General features: G+C 40.3%; 1 protein-coding gene across 1 annotated transcript in view; it reads left to right on the plus strand.

Moving 5' to 3' along the window:
- Nucleotides 1–10,283, plus strand: part of LOC135469689 (uncharacterized) — a 352,608-nt gene extending 342,325 nt beyond the window's left edge. Inside the window, exons 2-3 of the mRNA XM_064748250.1 lie at nt 8,784–8,889; nt 10,040–10,283. Of these exons, the coding sequence (XP_064604320.1) occupies nt 8,784–8,889; nt 10,040–10,283 (350 nt within the window). The remainder of the gene's footprint in view (nt 1–8,783; nt 8,890–10,039) is intronic.
- Nucleotides 10,284–19,875: the final 9,592 nt, after the last annotated feature.

Below are 19,875 nucleotides of genomic sequence, written 5' to 3' on the forward strand. Positions count from 1 at the left end.
CGGGTGGTGCAGAAATTCTAAAAGTGAAGGCTACTTCCGCAGTCTCCTACTTAATATTTAAGAGGAAATGCGTAAACCGTGGATGCTACGTGTATGTGTTATTTTAGACAAACCTACCAGCTATCTAACTGTTATGTTGCTGTGAATCGATGCCTCATTAATCTCTCTCCGACCATGGTTGCGTTTACTTATTAATGGTTACACACTGTGTTGTAATAGAAGCATATGGTTGACCGGATGTTACGTTGCTAATTGCCGTAACACTGCCATTTAAGCCATAAGGAAATACTGATCCAAGGTCCAGCATCGCAAGTAGTTTCCCATCACGTATTTCCGCTCAACATCCGAAACAGCATCTTCTGCAGAAGAATAAAATGTCTTTTATTTGAATGCTTTAGTTGTCCCAACCGTGGTCGGAGGAAGAAAAGTGTTTGCCTGTTAACAGATGTTTTTCTTGACTGTTTTTTGTCGTATATGCATCGCCGGTTAGTCTCATAACATTATAAAACAGGCCCCAGACCACAAAGCGATCTCAGACTTAAAGGTGGAGAAAACATAAAAATGACATAAAGTTCAAATGAAAGAGTGCAAAATTATTTCTAACTGTAGTCTTCAAATTTTTTTCCGATTTTACCTTAAGGAGAAAAAGACACTTGACAATAATTATTAATTATTGTATGGTGGGTATTTTGGACCACCTTTTGGTATTTAAAGTCTTTGATTAATAAAGTTAAACAGACTTAATAAATATTTTTGCACTAGAATTTGTTCTTTTCAGCTAAAAAGTGTATTAAACCTCAATTTGGATCATATTATTATTTTTTTAATATATAACATATTTTTAATATTTTCATAATTTAGATTAAATGCATATGTTTCGAAATAAACAACAAATTTACATTCAAATAAATTTATTAGACAAGCATCACATCCTTATTTAGAACATTATTATGTAACAACGATAAATACCGAAGTTGTTCCCATATACCCACCATACAAATTCAAAAAAAATATTAAAGATCATATCTGCAAATAAGCCTTGATGCTCCTTCATCTGATTTTGGCATCACTTTAATGTTTTCTTCTCCTTTAAGTAAAAATTTCTGTCACATAACTTGAAATTTTCCTTTCCGTTCTATAAGTTGCAATTTACTTTACAATATCTTACCCAAAATGCACGATGCCAAGCAATATTTTGATCTTGTTAAATACGAATTAACCAGTTTTAAGTAATTTGAAATTACTGTAGACTATTCTTCTTTACAGATATGCGTATCACAAAACTTACGCTTTTTTCCAACCGTTGACGAAATTATGTCTCGTTGAATGCTTGGTGACCTGGTCAGAGTATGTTACATAGATATCTGCTAGACACATAACGTTAAGACACCACGGATACCAAAATTGTTAACACCTTTGCGAGCAAAAAAACATTGTACGTCAAAATTCATAAAATACGCATGTTTCATGGTTTGAAATCTTTTCTAACAAGCCATCAGCGATAATCACTTGTGTTAGGCAACAAGTCACAGAAAACTAGACGAGGTTAAAATTTTTTACTTATGACACTCAGTTTAGTCTTTCCGGCCATCAACAGGAGCAAACATTTGCTCGAACGTATGACTGATCCTATCGTTGCCCATCCTAAAAAGGTCTATTTTTATCTCCGCAGTGAAGACTGGATTGTGCTTTGAGAAATATCTCATATCATACCGGCTTCTACCTTCGTAATAACTCTGACAAAGATGTAGGCGAATACCCGTGCTTCTCGGGACGAGTTTAGTTCAGGTTTCAGGGGAGTACGATGTGACACAGACAATACACTTGTGATTTGTACACAACCCTTGTGAACTACTGTTGACTGGAGTCAGTCCTCCGACTCTAATTAGTATAGTCTACGATGCTTTTAGCGAATCACTTGTGTAATGAAAGTAAATGATGGATAAAGATTTACGCCTGTATTTAAGGTTAGGCCTATTCCTAACCTCGTTAACTCGCTAATTCAATTAAATTGTCAACATTGCTCCATAGAGGTTAATCTTAGACCGACTGTTTAATTTTGATCAATTCATTTCACCAGCCTGCAGTCCATTCACATGGGGTCCAGACTGTAAGGAGACCTGTGGTAAGTGTCATGGCGGGGCTGTCTGTGACGGGGTCAGTGGGAACTGTACCAAGGGAAGTCCTCGTTGTGCCACAGGATATACAGGACTTCGCTGTGCACGTGAGTACACAACTAACACTCGACTCTTTCGATCTGTCCCCAACGTCAACGAAGGTCAGAATAATCCAGCTAGTCTAGGCATATGGACATGGCTCAGCGTAATCAAACCCCACAGGGTCACAAAAGTTTCACCAGTGTATGGGACACATAATTGAGTGTCTTTGTGAATGTGGAAAGCCTTTGAACTAGAGCCCTTCGTGTTTTATGCAAAGACTTTTCAAACCTCTCTAAAGATATTCATCTTCAAATGGATACTAAATGTACGATGCACATACAGTGGCTTACAAAACATTTCACCAGAAGTTCTTTAGATAACTGGGTGGTCAGAGAAGTTCTGGGCTTACATTAGATAATGATAAGGTTGTATCAACAGCTCTATAACATCACCCTTAAGGGTAGCTCTCCCTGACTAAACTTACACTGTCTACATGTATATATGTTTACCATTAGTGTATTCACGACGACGTGGATTATATACTGACAGTGTGACGCTCTACTTTTAATTATTTTTTAATCAATATTTAGTGCTACGCTAAATGTACTTTTTTGGTGGTGTTTTTAGCTTGTTCTTCTGGTCCTTCGTGAAATAACTATTCAAACTCCTGTAGTGTGAACTGTTTGAATATCCTCTGTAACGTTACAACTGGTGTCAATGAGGGAGGATGTCACCGGGGTTACACCTGGGAACGCTGTGATACAAGTAATATACCAAGGGTCATGGGGAGATAACTGTGTAAACACCTGGAGTGTGAACTGTATCAGTCCGGGCTGTAACGTTACGACCGGTGAGGGAGGATGGTATCGGGTTACATAGGAGAAAGATGTGACACCAGCCATACACTTGTAATTTGTACACAACTCTTGTCAATTTACATGGCACACACAGCTGGTGTCAAGCATGCGGCTCCGATTAATATGGCCCAGGATTCTCTTCAATAATGTTGTTATTTATTTGTTTATTTGATTGGTGTTTTACACCGTACTAAAGAACATTGCACTTATACGACGGCGGCCAGCATTAATGTGGGAGAAAACCGGACAGAGCCCTGTGGAAACCCACGACCATCTGCAGGCTGCCGTTGGTCCAATAATATCGTTATTAATTACTTATTCAGCGAGACTAAAAACATTATGAGTAAACATTTTACGCGTGTATTTTAGTTTGGGCCTACTGGAAAACTTGACTCATTATTTTTGTATACATCCGTGATAAGAAACCTTATCTAACGTATTCTTTTCAAAGATTCTTTTGATCTGTCTTCATCGTCAACAGTGCCCAAAGCAATCCAGCTAGTTTAGGCTCATGGTCATTACTCAACGTTATTAAAATGCTCAAAGGCACAAACGTGCAAATCTGAAGTCTGGCCAGAGATGTCGGTGTCGTAAATTACCTCATAAGGTTGAGGTATTCAAGCCAGACGATCACTTGGCCGTGGGGTGACAGAGGTGACAAAAGACGGCCAAGACTGGTGATCATCTACCTTGAACACCTCTGCCAAAGGCGGTAACTGACTTACACAGTTGTTTTACTGTTTGGCAAGAGTCATTTGTTTTTATGAAATCAATATTTTATTCACGGAGCCGGACGATTTTTTCTTAATATTAAAATTAACCTGAATTAACATTACTTAACATTATGGGGCTGTTTAACTATGTATTTTTTCTAATGTATTAGCGAAGACCACCTTAGTCATGCAGTGGCGTCTAATAAATTGAAATTGACATCACTGTATTTTTCCTCTAATTCTGCTAAAGCCATTGCGATAGGGATCTATGCGTATATACATACGTAGATATATACATTCGTATACCAGCCCCCGACCAACAAGGACGCTCCAGGTCAATAATCAAAAGGCCAATTCCCAAAGATGACGGACAACACAAACCACCAAAAATTTAGAAAATATATTAAGTACGAACATGGGATGTAATCATACCAAGACAAGCAGTTTTTAATGGTGGGAAGACGCAAGGGATGATCTAGGCGACTGAGTTAAATCAGTCTTCAAATCGAGTACCATGCTAGAATATCAGTTCTCTCAGTTGCGCTTAGGCTGGAACTGCTCATATATTCAGCTGGGCGATGTACTTCAATACGATGAATACACAAACCCTAACACCGGGATAAACGGAATTAGATACAGACAAGCAGTAGAGTGCCATATACCCCGGACGCTCTGCTCATGTTTACTTTCAAGAGAACTACATGTATACTCATTATAAAACTAAAGAAACTTCGAGTGAAGACGTTCGATGCAATAACCTTGAGACATTAGTTTTTGCAGTAATAACTTGTGACTTTTTAATCGTCACACAACACGCAGGTTCTAACAAATGCTACATTTCACATAGGTGTTATTAGTGATAAATTCAGTTAACTCAGTGAACATGGAAACATCCCATAAATGGCGACCCTAGAATGTAGTGTAACTGAAGAATGCTTTGTTGCCTCTGACGTTAATATAGCGGTGAACGTTTTGATCAAACACCGAAACATATGTAAATGACGTGCCGCTGTAGGTATCTCACTCTAAATGTCTACTTGTTGTTGATGACGTCAACATTTAGAAGACTGTTTTTGATATCAGTGATTGTGCTCAACTTAAATCTGATTTGGACAAATGTTTTAAGTGGTGCTTAAGATTGGCAATTATAACTGAATGATTTCAAATGTTCTTAATTAACTTCCCTCTCAAAAATAATATCCAGATATTTCAGTATAGTCTATGATCAAACACACTGTCCACATTACATGAAGTCAAAGGTCTTGTTGTGTATCTGACTGATGAACTAATCTTCTCCTCAAGTTACAAACATAGTAAGTGAAACTTTCACATTCCTCGGAATTTCAAAACGCAATTGTACATATTTATCCAAAGCACCTCTCCGGGTACCCCGCTCAAAATCCGTTTACTCTCCATCTAGTTGTTTATTGTCGCGGAAGAACCATGTTTTAATAGGGTCCCACGATCTTTTAAATGCTGTTTTCGCTGTTTTTAACTGCATGTTGATACATGGTGGTCTTGTTATTACCACTCCCAACGTACCACTTACAACACATGTGTCGCTTCCCTGGCTCCATTTACATCACTGCCAAATTTTGTACAGAAATACTTAACAACGTCGAGATCACTGAGGTCACCGTGATGAGGCAGGAAGTGATGTGAGGAAACATAAAAAATCCTTTGTTCACAAAATCTTCATACACATGCTTCCTCTGTATAAAAACTATGCACATTATAATTCTAACAAACATTTTAAACAGATTTTTTAGTAATACTGATTAAATAGTTCCGTCGCACAGGCTGCAAAATCCAAGTTTGTCAAGTTATAGTGTAAAGCGAATATAAAGAAAGGCACATGCGCTGGAAGGACTATCCCCTTTTAAATACATTTTTGTCCCAAATATATTTTTACTGGTCAAAACAATGTAGGAGTTTGTCAAAATTTAATCTCCATTAAGCGCCTAAAATCGTTTTTCTAATACGCAGTAAACTATCAAGGAGATGTTGAACAAAGATGTGTTAAAATGTAGTGTTTTTTGGTCAAGAAAGCATTTACATAGATGAGAGAAAAGTTGTACTTTTGGTTATAACATGCGACCCTGGAAAGTGGGGGAATAACTGTGCAAACACCTGTAGTGAGAACTGTATCAATCATGTCTGTAACGTTACGACTGGTGTCTGCGAGGGAGGATGTCATCTGAATTACACAGGGGAACGCTGTAACACAGGTTATATACACAGGGCCATCGGGAAATAACTGTTTAAACACCTGTAGTAAGAACTGTGTAACATTAGGACGTGTGTCTGTGAGGGAGGATGTCGACCGGGTTACACGATGGCACAGGTAATACATCCAGGGTCATGGGAAGATCCGCGTAAACACCTGCAGTGAGAACTGTATCAAAGTCTGCATGTAGTCTTACGACTGTTGTCTGTGAGGGATGATGTCATCCGGGTTACACATGTAAAAGGCTGTGACACAGGTAGTATACCCAGGGTCATGGAGAGATAACTGTGTAAACGCCTGCAGGTAGAAACTGTATCAAACTCCGCATGTAGTCTTACAACTGATGTCTGTGAGAGATGATGTCACCCAAGTTACACACGGGAAAGACTGTGACACAGGTAATATACCCAGGGTCATAGAGAGATAACTGTGTAAACACGTGTAGTAATAACTGTATCAATCCCGCCATGGGGTGGGGGGTGGGGGGTGGGGGTTAATACTGTGTAAACACCTGCAGTGAGAAATGTGTAACGTTACGACTAGTGTCTGTGACGGAGGATGTCATCCGGGTTACACAGGGAAAGGCTGTGACACAAGTAATAGACCAAGGGTCATGGGGAGATAACTGTGAAAACACCACCAGTGAAAACTGTATCGAACTCCGGCTCTAACGTCACGACAGGTGGGTATGACGGGGGATGCCATCTGTGTTACGCAGGGAACATTGTGGCAGAAGTAATATACCCAAGGTCCTGAGGAGATAACCGTGCGAACACCTCCAGTGAGAACTGTGTAACGTTACGACTAGTGTATGTGAGGGGGGATGTCATCCGGGTTACACATGGGAACCTCTGGTTAGGACTGTATAAAGTTTCGACTCGTGTCTGTGTAGGTTAATTTCATAACCGCTGGGAACCCGCGTATGGTTACACCAAAGACGTTAAAAATGGTACTCACCACTGAGAGGCTAGAGCAAGGAAGCAGGACTGGTTTACCCGGTGTCAGTATAATGTGACTGGGCGGGGCGTCATTTCTGGTGTCTTGGCCATGATATTTCAGTGCCGGCAGGACTTTGTTGGGGTGGGCTCGCCCTGCCACAAGAGGACACAGTAAAAGTACACATGTAATGAATCTACGTCATATGTGTGAAAAATTGTTAAGTACGACGTTAAGACTCAAGCATACATATATTCATACAGGTTTATTGTGCAATGTAAGTTTTACCGACTGTTGTCAAGAAATTGATGTTATGTAAATAATCCTACATGTACCCAATACAAGGCCGATGGAATCTTCTCATACGAAAAGAATCCCCATTTCAGTTTGTCAGCCTCGATCATGGGGAGATAACTGCGCGAGAAGGTGTAGCGAGTATTGCCTGGAGCAGCCGTGTAACGCCCAGACCGGAGCCTGTGAGGGAGGATGTCAACCGGGGTACGCTGGGAAATTTGTGAGAGCGGTAAGTGAAAACCATATCGGTAGCATAACGGAAAAAACTTTTTTGTAAATGTCGATATTATCATTAGTATTATAAACAGTATAATACTGTATAATTATTTTGCAGTATAATATTCCACTTAAAAGTAAAAATATATTATTTAATATTTTATTTGCAACCCCCGGTACCACCTGTTTTTTGTAGTACAGTGTAAATCACTTTTTGGTTATCTTGCTGTGAAGGAGATATAACATAAAATATGGAGTGTTTATACACGCTACTCTTGACTGAAGCATATGTACGACGATAATGTTATGTTTATTATCGTTATTTTTGACATTAAGCTGGGATATCATTTGTCTTACCTTTTAGTTCTAGCATCTGTGTGGTTTGTTTCCTCTCCAGGGGTTTCTGATATTCCTGGTGTTATAACTATTAGCAAACTAATTCGAATGCGAGCACTGTTTAGATTTGCCATTTGGAAATCATTTTCATCGTTACATGTAGGCCAAATAGAAAATGACATGTTCACATTGCTGATAATAATATTTCCTATTGTAAAATTTTGTAGGACAAAAAAACAAAAAACAAAGCAAAATATTGGAAATGTCGCACCTAAAGTTTCAGATGAACAATTCACTGTTGTTTCACTCATCGACGTAAGCTGTTGAGGTTTATCCTTGCAGTCAAGAATAAACTACCCATACCACGAGGCTTTAGTTTGAGTGGAGACATATGTTTTAGCAAATGAAAACCATGATTCCCTTTTCTTTGTTCCCATGAAAACAGCCTTAAAGTAAGGCACTAATAAAAATAGATACTACTGTGTTATCTCGAGTATTATCTATGTTATTTCGAAATTAACTTTTTCTTAAACTTTAACGTTTTTTCTTATAGAAAGGCTTATATAGTCTGATTCTTTTAACTTGTCCTCTCTAATCACCTCTATGTAAAATCACTTGCCCTTGGTACCAAAATTGCTTTTGTCAGTTACACATAACACTAGAAGGTCTACACATAAATATCTTAATATGTTAAGCGGAGTTAGCTTGGTTTCGGTATGAAAAACTCACTAATTTTGGTAACGTCATAATTATTCAAATTTAAGATGCACGCTTGAACATGTTTCTGGCAGTGCCAGAACAGTCAGTTTCGAGTAAAGTCGCTGTTTAGATAACTGGTGTTCCTCACCCTTAAACATACTAATCTCTGCTCAATATCCAAGAAGCCACTTGTTTTTAAATAATTACGACATAACCTAAGGCAAGTCGGTGTAGAAGAAAACCTCATGCAGTGTAACATTTTAATTTAGAAAAACTATTTTAACTGCATTTTATCCTTGCGTGCCAATGGTTACCCTTGTTTGAATAAGAGCTTCTTTTTTCGCAGAGCTAAAGGTTACCGTTAATCCGGTGGATTACACGGGTGTGATTATCGGCTGTGTGGTGGGCGTGATCCTGGCAGCTGCTCTCATCACCGCTGTGGTACTCTACGTGTAAGTTTACAGTGTACATGTAACTGGGGAAAACACAGGTGTGATTATCGACTGTGTGGTGGGCGTGATGCTCACAGCTGCTGTCATTACCGCTGTGGCCCTCTGTGTGTATGTTTACAGTGTACATGTAACCGGGGATAACACAGGTGTGGTTATGGGCTGTGTGGTGGGCGTGATGCTGACAGCTGCTCTCATTACCCCTGTGGTTCTCTGTGTGTATGTTTAGAGTGTACATATCACCGTGGATAACACGGGTGTGATTATCGGCTGTGTTGTGAGCGTGATCCTGGCAGCTGCTCTCATCACCGCTGTGGTCCTCTGTGTGTAAGTTTACAGGGTACATGTAACCGGGGATAACACGGGTGTGATTATCGGCTGTGTGGTGGGCGTGATCATGGCAGCTGCTCTCATCACCGCTCTGGTCCTCTGTGTGTAAGTTTACAGGGTACATGTTACCGTGGATAACACGGGTGTAATTACCGGCTGTGTGGTGGGCGTGATCCTGGCAGCTGTTCTCATTACCGCTCTGGTTCTCTGTGTGTAAGTTTACAGTATACATGTAACCGTGGACAACACAGGTGTGATTATCGGCTGTGTGGTGGGCGTGATGCTGACAGCTGCTCTCATTACCCCTTTGGTTCTCTGTGTGTATGTTTAGAGTGTACATGTAACCGGGGATAACACGGGTGTGATTATCGGCTGTGTGGTGGGCGTGATCCTGGCAGCTGCTCTCATCACTGCTCTGGTCCTCTGTGTGTAAGTTTACAGGGTACATGTTACCGTGGATAACACGGGTGTGATTATCGGCTGTGTGGTGGGCGTGATACTGGCAGCTGCTCTCATCACCGCTGTGGTCCTCTGTGTGTAAGTTTACAGTGTACATGTAACCGGGGATAACACGGGTGTGATTACTGGCTGTGTGGTGGGCGTGATCCTGGCAGCTGCTATCATAAGCAGGATGCTACGGAGTAGAATTTAATTTACAAGAATTAAAGGTGAAAATGTGTGCAAAAACCTATTGACTCAGTTCATGTGTTGTAATTTGAGTCGAGCAACATAGTTTAATGAATTTATCGACATATTATCAGTATTAAATGTTTGTTCATTCAGACACCCGGAAGTCCTTAGGTGCGCATATAATGTATTTCAGAAGAAGGCGTCAATCTGGTCAGCCACAGGCATCCGCGGTCTCTTCTGTGAGCACGAGTGTTACCCTGCATGTCCCCCACTCTGAGGTACCCAACTGCACCCTAGAGCCAGGTACAGACCCCGTGACGTACTACAACATGGTTGCCGATGAGGAGCATCCTTACGAGACTGTCCCTGAGAAGGAGTACGACAAGGTTCGGTTCTCCAGACTCGAAACCGACACCAACTCTACCAGTCTGACATAAAAAAAACATTTCCTTGCTTAATAATTGAAGCCGTTTTTAACATTATTTTGGTCCTCTATTTGTGGCATCCTTCTTTGCAGGCGCCAAAGCCGACATATTTTTGAGGCAGATTCACTGTAACTGTTTTGGGAGGACATCGGACACGACGCTCCACAGTATACTGGCACCGGGGCAACTAGCAGGCCTACTTTGGTTACGCTGTGGTGATGAGTGCCAACATTAAGAAGTACCCAGATTGCCGATGTTAAAGTTTTAAGAATGCCTTGACCCAACTCCATGTTGATCCCCACCGCCATCCCCTCCCCATCAATGAATGCTTTATAAACTGTGGTTACGACACATGTGCCTGATAAAATGGTTTACATCGCAAATTATCGGTTATGTGTTTGTATTGATGTATTAATCAGTATGCATTGATTCTATTTCCCTTGAAAACGAACGATTTGGTAAAACTTTGTGGCAACACTGTAGTATTTTCCTCAATAGAAATCTTCCCACTAGCTTTGTACATTCAGTTATATTTACGTTTATATACATGTACATGCAGGTTGTGTTATACCTGTTTTACTCATTATCCTTTTATGTGTTAATGCACTTAAATAGTTTTAAAGAATCTAGTATACTTACTTCATTACTATCAGAGACAGAAAGGGTGTTGGAAAAACAAAAACATTGCTTACTTCAAAAGTGAAGTATGCAAATATTACACATGAAACCATTGTAAATATAGAATAAAGATGAACAGACTTAATACAGGATAGAAATGTTTGCCCTTATTTCAACGTTGTAGGCGTATTGTTTGATTCAATTTACCCTGCGGAATTTATTGATTTTTTTTATTGTTTTATTCGGGGACAGGTTTTTAATTGTATGTGTTTAAGTGGGAATTGAAATGGAATGTTGTGGGTGAGGGTATAGGAGTGATGAGTATAAGAGATTTAGGGTCTACCCTATTCTCCAAAAATTTTGATACTGAATTGTCTGAGAGATTTCTTTCTAGTCAAATTGGGGAACAACTTCATTGACGTTAACTTAATAATAACGTCAAGAATCATCTAACAGCTATGGATTCTGTCGTCCGGTAATCCTACCTGTCTGTTGTTGCTGTACATGCAAGCTTTTTTCTGATTAGCAGGTGACACGAGTGTGGCAGACTGGGCTTTAGATGTAGATTTTAGAAGTAGTTTCCCACACTGTATACATACATTGTGATATTCAGCATCATTTGATTTCATGAGATTTAACAGTCAGCAATTAGCAACCTACTGTTACGTCTCACCGAATCAAATGCCACGGGTGCCCGGATGGACGACAACAGCGTCGTCTTGGGTATTTTCTCCGTTGACAGACGCTGACATACGCCTGTGTTATTGTCCGAAGCGGGAATATTTATTACGTGTGCTGTTTCGTAACACAGATCTTCTCGCCAAGAGGCAATGATATGTTTAATAACACCATTTCCAACATTTAAAAACCAAAAGAAATGGCCCACTTGCTTCAACTCTTAAGACAACAAATAAAAAGCACTGCTATTAATCACATAGCATATAAGCCCACAGATGTTTTGTAAGCATATCCGTTTTACAAAATCAATTCATGTTTTATTTACATTAAAAATTTTCTGTTCACCTTTTTCCTTTAATTTATGATCATTGAAATCAAATATAGTATATCTAATTTATGCAATTGTCTGTCGGCCCATTTTCAAAAACCTGAAAACTGATCTGTTCGGTGTAAATCACCGTTGTGAAACATTTTGGGCACCCTCATATTCAATCAAAACAGGAGTGTTTTCGATAAACAAGCGATATGCACACGTTACGTGTGGAAGTTTGTCACCAAATATTCATAGATCTCAATGTAGCGTCTTAGCTGTTTGTCTTTATCAAGATAAGTAGTTGTTCTTTTCACACCCAGATATAAAAATAGGAAAATAGTTAGAAAAGAAAAACACGGTGCATTGCTACCGTCACAGAACTGATCTTAAGTACAACACAAAACAACAACAACATAGAGTGGTGAGGGATGTAGTAGGCCTACAGTGTAAAGTATTATCGGGTAAGGCTAGACCAAAGTGAAGTTTGACTTCAGTGACGTTGGGTCCTGAATGTGTCAGGGGCATTCCTCCTCGTCTAGCATACTTTGGGGCATGACTTGGTTAAAGTCCGGTATGATTTTCATTGCCTAAAGTTTGATATGACTTTGCCTGGATATAAGTTGACCTGGGTACATGTGTACGAGTTAACTTGATCCCAATCAAAAATGTGATAGCAGTACAGTTCAACATTAGCGTCAGTGTAGCCTTAACAAGCTTCATCAGTTTTGTTTAAGGCCAACTTCGGTATTACTTTGTCAGGTTGTGCCAAATGGCCAGTGAATAACAACACTCAGAAGGGCCTGTGTCTCCATTACATATTGCGCAATATGCACGACTTCCGGCTTGTTGCTTTTGTAAACACACAGGCATCATTTTGGCTGCATGAAGAAATCACGCCAATTCTAAAACTTATTTGCGTTGAACGCAAGTGCTTTTATGAGGTAACTAATTCAGAGTTAGATATCGTGACAATGTTGTGAACTCTTACCTGTCCTACATTCAAAGTAAACTAACTGAAAGTCAAAGTTGGGCATATGTATACAATAGGCTTACACTGGTGTAGGGCTTACAGTCAATGCTCTCTATACACTCTACTGGCCAAATCAACATAACATCACGTGACTAGCCCACATAGAGTCCACATATTCTGCATCTCGAGTACAAATAATGTATGTGGAGCATTGAAAGATGATTTTGTGTTCTGTGTAATAGGATTCAATTCGACGTCCTTTTCTAATGTGTATCGCGTAGGCTGAACTTCATTCTGTGGTAAAACCTGTACGGGACAAGTCCGTCGAACAGATCACCGGGTACTTGCCAAAGGCCTGTGGTTTATTAATGAGCAGATACCAAATGTAAAAGAAGACTGTGTTACATGTACAGTGGATATACTCGTGACATAAATCTATAGGACAAAGTTTAAAACAAGTTGTACACCAACCACATAGGAAATAAGAATGTATATACAGTAAGAAATTAGGATGGAGTCATGCAAAGGCACCTCTAAATTTAGCTGAATGCAGGTGTTTTAATACATACTTTTTATTTATTGATTTGTTTATTTATTTTTCATTAGTGTTTTCATTTACTGTACGCTGTACTCAAGGATATTTCATGTATACCACGGCGAGCAGCACTATAGTGGGTAGAACCCGGAGGAATCCACAGCCATTCGCAGGCTGCTGGCAGAATTTACCACGTACGACCGGAGAGGAAGACAGCATGAGTTTGACTTAAACTACCAATGATCGCATTGGTGAGTGCGTCCTAAAACATGCCGCGCTACCACGCTAACCACCAGGCCACAGAGGCCCCGTTTTATATACATACCTCGTCCATATTTACTTGCATGCAGGAGAACAACACTCATTGTGAATTCAACAAAGTAAATACATTTCGTGGAATCTCACTGACAGTCTAGTTCGTGTAATTATGACTTGTAACGTTGGTTAAGATCGTCACACAAAACACAGGATCTGACAAATGCTAGACGAGGAGGAATGCCCCTGCCACATTCAGGACCCTTTGGTATATTCGTGTAAGGATAGGTAAGAAAATCCGTACATCTGCATCCACTATGTGTTTGCTGAAACACCAATGAATTTAAGTTAATAACAAAGATGTGGAAACCAATTTGGAATTTTTGCGAAGCGATTCATTTCAACAATCAGCGCAACTTATTTTCTAAGCTATCATTTTACACTAAGTTTGCACAAAAGGCTATATAATTTGTAAGACTATACACACATTTAGTGAGGTTGACACGTGGGCCAAATGTTGAACTCTCACGACTTTTGCTATTAAACAGGAAGACATCGACTTGGATAGGCATTCTAAGTAATTCAACACTAATTATGTCGCGTAAATTGCAAAAAACATCACCACGTATTTTACATCGCACTGCTTACGCTTACGCCGTGGTGTTTAGCATTCAAGCATACAGATGATCATGTTTAAAATTTACCTGAGGTAAATTGACAAGATTTCATCCATGATCAAGCTGTCGTCGATGCTCTGGTTTTACTCTTCACACTAGATCCTTTCATATTTAACGCAGTTTCGACCAATGAGGTTAAACTAGATTACAAAGCCTGGAGAATGATTAGTACCTGATTTATCTCCCAGGCACAGGAGTTATAACTATGTTAAATTGGATATCATATAGTACAAAAAATGGAGAAAAATCTGGATAGAAAAAATGGCATTTATAAACTCAGGTTTAATAAAAAGCAGTGTTGAAAAATAACATGATCAACTTTTGACTCAAGGATCACGAAGCAAACTTACCCTAAAGTCAAAATTTCACATTATTTTAAAAGTGTTATTTCTTACGTAATAATGTCAAAATATTGCTTAACATTGTAAATTTTGACTCAGTTACTGTGAACCGAACTTCAGCTTTAAAATACTGAAAGGAACATACACGGGTTAATGACTGAAATTTGGACTGAAGCCTATGATCGCTTTTGTGATCTTGGAACAACGAAAGCTGAATCGTTTCAGGCTACGTTCCCATTGTGCATCGATGATTTTGTGGAAATGTATGGGCCCATGTGGACATTGGGTAATCGTTTTTTCCCGATGCTTATGTGTGACGGTAAGGATAATTACCGATGTTTTTCCACTCATGTGTTTAATAGCTGGGGGTGTGAGATTTCAGAACTGTCCCTGCTTTGCAGATGTGTAAATGACAATTTAAAGCAACCATTTAACCGAAATAGTTCAGACATATCATAACATGTTTTGTGTATAGCATGGGTCACTGTGACGTATAAGCAGGTACAGGCTCACAAAGAAAACATTGCATGACACTCGTAGAGAAAATGATTTGACAAATACAACACAAAAGAGTAGTAGTTAACCAGACCTACCTGTACAGAGTGTGTGTTGTTATTTCTCTCACACATTTTACATCAGATTTTACTTAAGTGAGAGTTAGCCGATAACTTCCTGATTCGTAGGTATGACAACCACCCGTTTTATGCAGGAATTTGGGCTTAGTTTAGGCTGAAGTAGAACAGTCTGTGTAGATTAGCAGACAGATCGGTGACAACATCCAGACTGACTGTCTCCTTCTACCAATGACCAGGAATACATTCACGATGAAACAACAACTTCTACTTTTCACCATTTTGATATTTCGAGTAGTCAAAGGTATGAGCTTTTACCCACAATATCTGTGCATGTGTTGGCAAGTATGACTAAATGATTTCGGAACAAATGCTTTCAGTGTTGACAACTTTGTGTAGTCAGCAAAGACTCGTGCTTTTAACTTAATTTGACTCTTTATCCTTGTATGTTATTTACTAAGTCAGTACATTCCTTGTAATCGCTTCAGATGATGCGTAAGGTAGCCCCTACAGACCATCACACTCTCCATTTCTAACAGTCTGTAATTTGTTCGCACTTCAGTTGACGGACAGACGTGTCGGTTTGGATACAATTGTCGGTACATTTGTAACTGTGCCGGGAACTGTGACCCTCAGGCAGGCTGTGCCGGGCCTTGCGCCAGGGGCTGGGACGGGCCTAAATGCCAGAGACGTAAGTATTAAACCCATTGTCACTAGCTAATAGACAACTGTGTTGGTTTTGTTCATCCATTCGGCATGACTGCAACTGTGTAAAAAATACTGTACCTCAGGCTGCGACGGGCTTACACTGATCATACACATTGTCATAGACCCAAATACTAAACTGGTAATTATATTCAGCTGAGCTCCAGTTCTCATCGCCCCGTGAGTATGACTGTAAAACTGTTAAGAACCTAAGGCCTGAAAATGAGTCAGAGACAAGTCCCAGAGGAGATAATACATTGTCACAGTCCTGCAGGTTTTTATCACATTCTTGTCGTGACTCTGAGTTTGACTCTGACCCAGATAATCACTCTGTAGGTGTTAATGTCATTTTATATTAAATGTGATGACAACACAGCATTTTGAGTAAGACAAGTGACGTTCACTATTTTGCAACTATTATCACAGCACTTTTTCCGAATTCTACGTAAGCCCTGGTGCTAAGAGTGTTTACATTACTATTTTTAAACATATACATGAACTGATTAAAACCATAACTGGGGTAAAGTGACATGAGGCCGGATTTGACCTGCAGTGTGTGTCAGCATTTGCCTTTTAAATACACATGTATCATACTGTCTTCACTGCTTTGTTTGTACGCTCCATACCGTAGTCTGTTATATTGAACACACCGATACACAATACGATTTGACCAGTCCTCACTATTGGTTGACGTGGTCATGTATGTTTTAACAACAGTTCTCTAGGTTTCGTCTACACACTTGGTATGTCTGTGATTGTATGACCTTGTGACCCAGACGATAAACAGTTCTCTAGGTCATGACTACACTCTCGGGAAGACTGTGACCCAGACGATAGACTATTCTATAAGCCATGACCACACTCTCGGTATGACTGTGACCCAAAAGATAGACAACCCTGTAGGCCATGACCACGCTCTCGGTATGACTGTGACCCAGACGATAGACAGGTATCTAAGCCATGACCACATTCTTGGTATGATTGTGACCCAGACGATAGACAGTTATGTAGGCCATGACCACATTTTCGGTATGATTATGACTGTAACTGGGTTTTTGACCCATCCGATATACAGCTCTCTGGGTTTTGACCACACTCTCGGTATGGTTGCGGATGTATCTGGAATTGTGAACCAGATATGGCAGTTCTCTAGGCATGGCCACACTCTCGGTATGACTGTGACCCTGACGATAGACAGTCCTGTAGACCATGACCACACTGTCGGTATGACAGTGACTGTTTCTGGGTTTTTGATCTAGGCGATAGACACTTCTCTTGGTAATGACCACGACTCTCAGTATGACTGCGAATGTATCTGGAATTGTGACCCAGACGATAGACAGTTCTGGAGGCCATGACCCAACTTGTCATGACCGTGACCCAGACGATAGACAGTTCTCTACACCATGACCACACTGTCGGTAAAGCTGTAACCCAAAAGATAGACAGTCCTGTAGGCCTTGAATATAAGCGTCAAGTCCGACATTCATATACCATTCGTAGTCCGTAAAGGGCGTTCCAAGTCGATAATCGCAAGATACATTTCCAAAACAAAGTTTAACACTAACTCCCAAAGACAAAGGTATGTAAAAAATTATACAAATAAGAAACAAAGCCGGTAACACACAAGAGAGAAACGGTCATAGGTTTTCAATGATGCTGGGCAGACAATGAATATTCCAGGCATTAATTCCATATCAAAGTTCAAATTCGTAGTCCGTGAATGAGTTCCATGTCACTCTCCGTATGACTGTGACCCAGAACATAGACAACTCTCTACGCCATGACCACACTATCGGTATGACTGTGACCCAGACGGTGGACAGTGTTGTAGGCCATGACTACACCCGTGGTGTGACTTTGATTGTAACTAGGCTTGTGACCAAGACAAGTCTGGCAATGACTGTGACGCAGACAATAGACAGTTCTTTGGGCCATGGCCACACTCTTGGTATGACCGTGACCCAGACGATAGCTAGCTATCTAGGCCGTAACCACACTCTGGTATGACTGTGACCCATGCGACAGACAATTATGTAGAGCGTGACCACACTCTTGGTATGACTGTGACCCAGACGATAGACAGTTATCTAGACCATGACCACACCCTCTGATTGACTTTGACCCAGACGATAGACAATTTTCTAGGTTATAACCAATCTCGGCTTAATCTGGGATTGTGACCCAGTAACCATAATTAACTCGGTAAGAGTGTGACTATTTCTGGGCTTGTGACCCACACGATAGACAGGTCTTTAGGAAGTCATGATTCGCATACGATAAACAGTTCTCCAAATTATGATAATGCTCTCGATATCATAATTATATAAATATATCTGGACTTGTCTGGACCACACACTTGGCATAACCTTGATTTTGTGGACTTGTGACCCAGACGATAGACAGTCCTCTATGGCATGACCACACTTTTGGCATGACTGCGAATGTATCTAGACTTTGGTCTAGACCCTTGGTGTTACTTTGATTGTATCTAGGCTTGTGACCAAGACAAGTCTGGCGATGACAGTGACGCAGACAGTAGACAGTTCTTTGGGCCATGGCCACACTCTTGGTATGACTGTGACCCAGACGATAGCTAGCTATCTAGGCCGTAACCACACTCTGGTATGACTGTGACCCATGCGACAGACAATTATGTAGGGCGTGACCACACTCTTGGTATGACTGTGACCCATACGATAAACAGTTCTCTTGGTCATGACCACACCCCCAGTATTGCATCTGCATCTGGGCTTGTGACCCGGACAATGTCGAGTTCTCTAGGATATATCTGTAACTGTATCAGGTCTTGTGCCCTAGACCATATACAGTTCCCACATTATGACCACATTGTCGACATGACTACGGCTGTATTAGGTCTTGTGACCCAAACAGTTCCCTATGCTATGGCCACGCTCTCGTTATGAATACATTGACATAATATGTAATATTTACTTAGGAATGTGTCGATTTTAATTCTTAGGCAATGTGGCTTTGAATCAACCGACGAGCCAGTCTTCAAACTTTTTATCCTACACTTCTGGATATGCTGTGGACGGTGTTGTGGGTCATTCTCTGGAGCAAACACGTTGTACTCACACAGGAAATGATGACCAAAGCTGGTGGATGGTGACACTGGACGAGGCGCACAGCATTTACAGATTCCAGATCTACAACAGAAAAGGAAATTGTGCAGTCACATGTAAGTGACACATTACTTGTTGAAAAAACTAAAGGACCAAACTTGGTTGGCCTACTCCATATTCCATAATTGCATAAAGAACACATATTTCTCATAAGAGGTGTTTAGAAGACTTCTGTAATCGTATCCCTTACCCCACAACCCCTGTAGAATGTGTTACCTTTCGTGCAAGCTTAAAGGGATATACCATATTGTCACTTTGTTTAACAATATCATTGTCAGCGCGTTCTATAGCAATGAAAAATTACCGGAGCCTTTGACTAATAGTTATTTTAGGGTTAGAGGGTATTTTAACGTGGATTGAAAGGCTTAAATTGTCAGGCAGCAAGTAGCAACGATTCTCAACGCTCCAGAATCTTTTTTAGCATTTCTGGAATAATGGATTTTTCTAATCGGCAGCGTTGCCTTACAAGGTTCTCCGTGTTTTTAAAATGTTTGCCAGTGAGCAATTTGACTGCTCCGTCGGCCAAATCCAAGGAGTGTAAATGCTGAAAAAAACTCGGTGTACTTATTCTTCCAAATAAGTCTAGACCAGTGACAGCTAATATATTCTAGACCTGTGACGGCTAATAAATTACAGTTAGCATCACTGCATTTTTACCTAATTCTGCTTAACGTGTTAGGAGACGTTGTAGCATACAACCGAATCGAACCGTCAGAACACCCGTATCATTTCGATTTTATCGCATTCAACGAGTTGTAAGCTTGTCGAGTGGTGCATTTGCATGCTACAAATAG

Source organism: Liolophura sinensis, chromosome 7 (genome assembly GCF_032854445.1).
Source record: "Liolophura sinensis isolate JHLJ2023 chromosome 7, CUHK_Ljap_v2, whole genome shotgun sequence".
Classification (NCBI taxonomy): domain Eukaryota; kingdom Metazoa; phylum Mollusca; class Polyplacophora; order Chitonida; family Chitonidae; genus Liolophura; species Liolophura sinensis.